General features: G+C 38.1%; 1 protein-coding gene across 1 annotated transcript in view; it reads left to right on the plus strand.

Moving 5' to 3' along the window:
* Positions 1 to 7,648, plus strand: part of LOC131430558 (A disintegrin and metalloproteinase with thrombospondin motifs 7) — a 375,000-nt gene extending 367,352 nt beyond the window's left edge. The window contains exons 8-11 of the mRNA XM_058595626.1: positions 4,823 to 5,137; positions 5,206 to 6,077; positions 6,141 to 6,317; positions 6,388 to 7,648. Of these exons, the coding sequence (XP_058451609.1) occupies positions 4,823 to 5,137; positions 5,206 to 6,077; positions 6,141 to 6,317; positions 6,388 to 6,741 (1,718 nt within the window). The 3' untranslated portion in view covers positions 6,742 to 7,648. The remainder of the gene's footprint in view (positions 1 to 4,822; positions 5,138 to 5,205; positions 6,078 to 6,140; positions 6,318 to 6,387) is intronic.
* The last annotated feature ends 427 nt before the right edge of the window (positions 7,649 to 8,075 follow it).

Consider the following 8,075-nt stretch of genomic DNA (forward strand, 5'->3'; position numbering starts at 1 on the left):
GAATAAATTACAACAGTTTTGAGTCCAACTTTGAAGCTTTTCGAGATTGCCATCTTCTATATCGGTTTGAATTTTAAAAATTCATCATAATGTAATTCGAGAACCGGAAGTCATAATTGGATAAAATAATTAATTTTTGTATATAAGTTTGTTTTAATTAAAATTTTTGTTTCTGAAATTTGATTAGGCTTTTTTTGAGAAAACGATTGAGCTTTGAGAAACGATTTTATACTGGAACCGGAATTCTAAAAGCGGTATGGCCGAAGTCAGATAAACGTACGTACTTCCAGAGCCGGTATTCAGGAACCAGCATAACCCAAACCGATTCGTATGGCCATATGACGAATAAATTACAACAGTTTTGAGTTCAACTTTGAAGCTTTTCGGGATTGTCATCTTCTATATCGGTTTGAATTTTAAAAATTCATCATCATGTAATTCGAGAACCGGAAGTCATAATTGGATAAAATAATTAATTTTTGTATATAAGTTTGTTTTAATTAAAATTTTTGTTTCTGAAATTTGATTAGGCTTTTTTTGAGAAAACGATTGAGCTTTGAGAAACGATTTTATACTGGAACCGGAATTCTAAAAGCGATATGGCCGAAGTCAGATAAATTCACCTGAGTAGCTGTACACTTTACATTTGTTTCAAAACATTTGAAAATCAGTTAAGACATCTTTGAGAGATCATAGCACGAATTAAATTTTTAGGTGCCTTCTGATCGACAACTGAATACCACTAAAACTGAAAAAAGTTAATTTTTTTATCGACTATCCAAATCTGCTAACCCGATAAACCTGATTAAATTATGTGGAATAGACATTTTTATACAATCCCCGAAACCGGAAGTTGGATCTGACTGAAAAGCAAGATGTTTTATAGAACTTTGAAACTTTTCATTTGAATCTTAGATGATTCTTAGATTTCATTTGCATCTTAGATCGGTTCAGCCATCTTCAAGAAAAATGAGTTACACAATTTTGATTTCGTTTCACATATCATCCTGTAGTTCCGAAACCAGAGGTCGGAACCAAACATAATGCAGGAACTTTGTTTGGGAGCATACGACTTTTCGTATGAATCTGAATTTGTAGAAAAGAAATTTTCCGAGAAAATTAATTGAAGTTATTTGTCACACACGCATTTGCTGATCTCGACGAACTGATTCGAATGGTATATGGATGTTATGTTGTTCCAGCATTTATTGCTGTAAGTAGTTTAAAACAAAATAATTAAAAAAAATTCTGCCATCATCTGGTTTATATATGTCATATTCGAACGATTATGTTGCCAAAAACGAGCCGTGCCAAAATCGGTCCGAGGCTAAATGTCATGAAAAAGAATGCTGTACACAATCCTTTTGGTTCTTAGAAACAATTGTATGTAACAGTATAAAAAATCGTGTTTTCCGTTGCTCCCAAGCATTTCTTTGTCATACAGCGCTCAAAACTCCTACTGCTGGAATAGGGGGAAAAGTCGCTTACAGAAAAATTTCGATATCTCCGTTAAAAATGGACGGATTTTAACAATCTATGGCTTGTTGGATAGGTATTACCGTGCGGAATCTAAGTATGAAAACATATTCTGTTTTCAAGGTCAATTGTGACAGATACTGTCAAAAAACTGAAAATTTTGACATAAAACTTTGTATAACTCAAAAAGTAAACATCCGATCTCAAAACCATTCAATAGCGTTTTGGGTGACGGGGAGACCTTTCATTTGCGACTAGTTTGATGGAAATCGGTCCAGCCATCTCTGAGATCTCGACCTCTTAGTTGACAACACACATACGGACACACACACATACACACACACACACACAGACATTTGCTCAGTTCGTCGAGCTGAATCGATTGGTATATGTCATTCGGCCCTCCGGGCCTCGGAAAAATTTTCGAAAGTTTGAGCGAATTCTATACCTATTTTTTATATATATAAAAATAGGTAAAAAGTCGTTAATCAAACGTTTGCTATATGCCACCGTTTTCGAGATACAGCGTTTCGGAAAATAAAATTTCTGGGAACTTTTATTTTTGTAACGATTTTGGATGATCTTTGAATCTTATTTAATAACTAGCGGACCCCTGCACACTTCGGAGCGCGATAGTATTAGATTAAATGTAAATAAATTAAAACTACTTTTATGGAATTTTAATGGTTATTAAAAAAAGACAGTGGTTCCCAAAATTTTTATATCGCGGACTACAGGTTGGGAATAGCTGCTCTATGATAAACTATATTATATTAGATTCACCAATTTCCGTCATAAATTTCTAACAATTACTAAAAAATATAATAAAAACTTTTCACCTTTGAATTTACCAGTCAAAATCGTTCCCTCAATGACATTTGCTATTAACCTTTAAACTTTGAACTTTCTTTCCGCACCTGCTCCTGTAGTTTCTACTCTTGCTCCTTTTTGTTCTATACCTGCAGCTGTCCAGGCGAACTTCGCACCGCTCAAAAATTATATTTGATTGAAAATTATTTCGAGCACTCACAAAATGAAAATAATCAAACGACCTATGTAGGAGTCGGTTTCATAAGAGCGTGGTCATGATGGTTCGCGGTCAATGAAGTAGAATGGTAAAAGTTGTTTTATCACGCACAGTGGGCACCCTTATTTCCCTTATTCGATCTCAGCAATTTTTCTAAATGGATGTCATGTACACTTTGCACTACGAAGCAGTGTTGTGAGAAAAATATGTTCGAAGCGATGCTGAGAGAAAAATATGCCCAAAACGACTCGAATGGGTTGATATAATTTGGATCGTGTCTGGGACAATTGAAAACGTTTGCGCTCGAATGAACCGTACTTGAAATTCGAAACATTTCACAAAATTTTCTAGGTCATTTTGAGAGAACTACGCACAAAATTTTCAAAAAAGTACAAAGACATCCTTCAAAGATGTCAAGCCATTATTCCTGTTGAAGATGAATGGATTTACTTTTGATTTAACTGAAAGTTGCCATTTGTATTTACCTGAATGCAGCAATATTTCAAAGAAGTTCGGCTATGCGCATTAGTAAAGTCACCATATTATTTTGCCAATTGCTCGACTTTAATTAAATCAACGAATTGTGATGAAATCGGATACAATATCTTTGTTTCGACTCCAAGGAGCAGAAATACAGACAGAAATAGTTTGAAAATTGTGCCATACTACTGTTATAGTGACGCGAAAATACTGAGCGAATGCACCTATTTTCAACCAACTCTAAAAGTAAATCTACCGAAAAGAGACAGCAGATATCACTCTGACAATTAGTTTTCGTATATGAGATGACTACTGGAGTGGAGCTTAAAAGAAGTGCCGATACCCTACCAAATTATATTCGCATCTCATTCCAAATTTATTTCATTTATTAATTGAATATACTTTTTATAACACAGTTGTGGTTGGGTTCATCTAATGAAATTCAAGAAGTATAACTACAACTGGTGATGCAACTTTGCTTTTTGGGCATTGGTTATGCTTATGTGAACATCCAAACATCCTTCGAATTCAAATGGAATTGCTCCATAAGGTTGAGAGCTGGAAAGTTTTGGGTTTAGAGTTAACGGTGACATTTCTCTCGTAAATCGCATTCTTTTCTTATAGTCGTTCTATAACTTGACTTGACGGTATTGAACACAATTGATAGACTGGAAATTCATTTGTCGCCCATACTTAATTGAACATGTGTTCGTTTGGCGCCAAAAGATTTGATTAACAATCTAGTATTGATATTTTGCTCTCCAGCGGGCAAGCATTGCATAACTCGATACCCGCCTAACAATCATCGAAGATCTAGCATGCATTGAGTGGAAAATTTTCAATTCCATTCAAAACAATTTTCTAGATTTTCTTCACTTTCCCGAAAGATTTTCCTTATGAAGTATAGTCTAAAACCACCGCATAAACGTCACCTTTCGAACAAAAAAATCATTTGTAGATCGGTCCACGCATAAAATAAATGAGATAGGAAATATATATTTTTCTAAAGAATCAGAAAATATGTTTCCCAGTTTTCTGATATAAACATACATGTTATTTTCTTAGGGTACTGACCTTACAAAAATATACCTGCTGGTTGTTACAAGTACCCATGTTTGTATATAAAACAATCTGGCACTGCGAATAAACAAGAAAAACAAGAGACAGGCAAGTTATAATCAAGTGAAAACATGAAATATCACAGAATTGAAGAATGAAGGGGTTGCGTAAACGTGTTTTCTAAAAAGTGTTCCAAAAATTGCCGAAATCTCACGGTAAGTAATATTGCCAAATTAGTTGAACTAGGATTTGTTGAAAAAGTCTGCTTTGCAAAAAAATTAAAATTTGCGAATCAACGAAGAAGAATCCACGAGTTGCATGAAACAATTGAGCAGCTCAAAGATAAGCTTTCCAGTGAAGGTGTGACAAGGGCTGAAACAATTCCAACGCAAAAAGATTACTGAATGAGAGCGGTTTGCGTTCTACTATTGGATCGAGGGTAACCAGTGGACTAAAAGAAAATGTTAAGGATACCGTTATGCAATTTTACGAGAATGATGGAACCAGCCGACCAATGCCTGGTCAACGTAATTGTGTAACAATTTGGTAGGCCGGAAAACGCGTGTACTTTTCTATAAAAGTACACGAAAACGCCTACTGCGATCTTTTTTCTGAACCTCCTTTTTTATATAATACTGGTAAAAATCTGTCCATGGTTGAATTCGCGTCGGCTGTCAATGAATAAACTTAGATATCCTGAGCAATGCAAAATAAAACGTGCAATAGTGTACGATATACCGCTAAAACCTCTATTAACGCATGCTTTTTCGCATTCCACAGCTCTCAAACCGGTCGACAATGAACGATTTATCATAAACGGTGACTACACAATTTCACTGAGTGGATTCTACCAGGGCGCTGGGACTATGTTCGAATATCGTCGGGTAGACGGTCTGAACAATAGCTCTACCAGTAGTTTCCGCAAAATCGAAGGCGTCACCGAGTGGATCACAGCTCCGGGACCGCTACTGGAACCGATTCAACTATATCTGCTTTCGCAACAGCCGAATCCTGGTATCAAGTATGAGTATCTTATGCCGATCAATACCAACTCAATCGGAGAGCAAAGCTCCAGCGAGGATAATAGAATCGATGGTAAGTGTCGAATAGGGACATGACTGAACATGTTAACGAAAATTAAAAAAAAATAACATTTTCAACAGGTATTTCCAACGAAATCTCCGAGAAAGCAAGCATCCGCGTACCGAAGCACCGAACGATCATGAATTCTACGATTCCTTCCAGTACTACGAAACCTCTACGGAAACGCAAATTTCTCTGGAAAGTGGTTGGATTTAGTGCCTGTAGCAAGTCCTGCGGTGGAGGATTACAACAGCCGATCATAAAATGTGTCCGCGAAGCCCCAACCCGGGTATTTTCTCCGAAACGATGTGCACATCTAATTCAACCGGTTTTAAACGAAAACTTACTTCGTTGCAATACACAACCGTGTCCAGCTTACTGGAAACTGTCCGAATGGAGTGACTGCAATTGCGAAGAAAAACTAGGTGACAAAGAGGCTTTCAAAAGCCGCGAGGTAAAATGTGTCCAGGAGCTTATATCCGGCATAGTTATTCAAGTCAACAGTGGAGCTTGCATGGAAGAACAACCCCCGGCAGCGGAACAGTGTGAATGTGCCAAGCACTCCAAGCTCGCATCGGTTGAATCCAACAAACAAAAACCGACTGTCATAAACCACCATCATAGCCATAACCATCATCACCACCACATCAGCCATAGCACACAGAACGATATGCAGTTGACAAACGGTTACGGAAGACAGAACTTGGATGCCAGTCGGATCAGTCAGAAGGTTGAGCCCAAGAAATCCGGAGTATGGTTGACCGCCAACTGGAGTGATCGTTGTTCGGCTACTTGCGGTGTGGGACTTCAAACCAGATCCATATTTTGCGATCGAAGTACGTCGACCAAAGCGGAACGGTGTGATTTACGGTTCACTCCTGATACCACCAGAGAATGCACCAGCGATCGTGCATGCGAATACGGCGAGTGGTTCACCGGTCCGTGGGGATTAGTAAGTATCGTATTTATGGGCTGCGATTTCATTTTAACTGATCCATCCTTCCACCCTCCTTAGTGCTCCGGAGATTGCTTCAATCTGACCAAATCACGAACTGTCATCTGCATCCGTAACGACAACTTTGTACCCGATGCCGAATGCGACGAAAGCGAACGTCCCATTTCGATCGAACCTTGTGACATCGAAACGATCAGCGATTGTAAACCCAGGTGGCACTATTCGGAATGGACCGAGGTAAAGTCCAGTTTTCTACAGGTCCGTCCTCGTGATGACGAAATCTTATTCCTTTCCGTTTCCCTTTCAGTGTACCAAACCATGTGACGGTGGCAATCAGCGACGTATCGTCAAATGTCTCGAATTCAATCTGCAGGAAAAGGTAATGCAAGAATCTGCTAGCTGCCGGTATGCGGATCGTCCGGAAGCGTTCCACGTTTGCAACGAAGAACCATGTCCGTCGACTACGGCTGCCAGTACCACTGCAGCCGCTTCCATGGAACCGTACGTCGATCCACGGGAGGATATTGTTCAGAACGATGCCGGCTGTCGGGACGATTTCCCGAACTGCAGTATCGTTCTGAAAGCGAAACTGTGCAGCTATGCGTACTACAGCCAAGCTTGCTGTCAAACATGCCGAAATCGATCGAACGAACTGTATTAGGTGGATTCTACACACCACAAAGAAAGTGGCCAGAGAAAATACTAGTGAATTGTAGCGATTGCATTGAGTTTAAAGTTATTACTGCCCTTAGCTGATAGGAACCCAGCCTACCGAGAAGCAAATGGATTTAGTTTTTACAATGCTCTTTTCAATGTCAGTTCACTTTCCAGATTTTTGTTTAACAAATCTCGCAAACTTAGAAGAATCAAAACGCAGTGCATTTACCGTTTTTTGAAGATGAATATTTAAGTATTTAACATTAGTTCAAGGAAATATTAAGTGAGGTGCCGAAATGACTGTGACGATTTCAAGCAAATGCCACAACCGATATAAAAAAATTACGTGTGAAGTTCAATATTTTCATGTTTTCCCACACTCGCAATGTCAAGCAAAACAAGTTGTATTAAAGTGACTAAAATAACAAAAAGACATCTCCCATCTGGAACTCGATTTCAGCTGCATACATTTATGTGGAGTTGAAATCCCAGGTGAAGCATATCGTCTCTCTGTTAAATGTCCCAGGATAGCCCAAACCTAGACTATTTCCAGCACTGGAACAAAATCAAACCGTCACTCTCACCGTAGTGCGTAAGTGCCATTTAAGAAGTGTAATTTTCAATCCATAAAATGCCATACAAAAACTCATTGTAAACTTTCTCATGGCGTTCCGTATGGTAATTATACGATAAGAAAGGGAAACTTTAGCCAAAAGATGCGTACAGATAAGAACAACAACATAGGTTTGTGGAAGCTGCTTCGATAGCGGAGTATCGCTCGTAATTGAAGAAATCTCAAATTTATGATGTATTGATGCTATAATATTACAAACAAACTGTTGATAGAAGAAGAAATATTGCAAAAGTTGATTGATCAATGCATTTGAATAAACTACTTAAATTAACAATAACCCCAAAAGGTTGGAATTGGAAAGAACTTTCCTACAGTTATCCTAATCTGTCTAGTAAACGTCTTCATGCAGCTCGATCAGGGCCACACTCAGGATTTCGTTTCGGGAGGGGTCCTCAGATAAAAAAAATAATGTTACTGAAGACTACTTATGTACCTAATTCGCGGTCTGCCTTTTACCGGCGTTTTTATCAAACACTTTAAACTTTTCCACAGGAACTGTCATTATGGAGTATAAAGTTCAAATAAAATTTGTAACTGTGCCCGAGAGAACGTTATTGCTTTACATTTCTTTACGTTTACTGTCAAGTTGTTTCTGTAACACATGCTTAAGACCTTCTAAATATTTTTATAGCACAACAATCCATAAGACTTGTGTCGATGTCATATATTCTATAGATCATTTACATTCCTACTTCAAATGACGA

The sequence above is a fragment of the Malaya genurostris genome, chromosome 2, assembly GCF_030247185.1.
Source record: "Malaya genurostris strain Urasoe2022 chromosome 2, Malgen_1.1, whole genome shotgun sequence".
In the NCBI taxonomy this organism is placed as follows: Eukaryota; Metazoa; Arthropoda; class Insecta; order Diptera; family Culicidae; genus Malaya; species Malaya genurostris.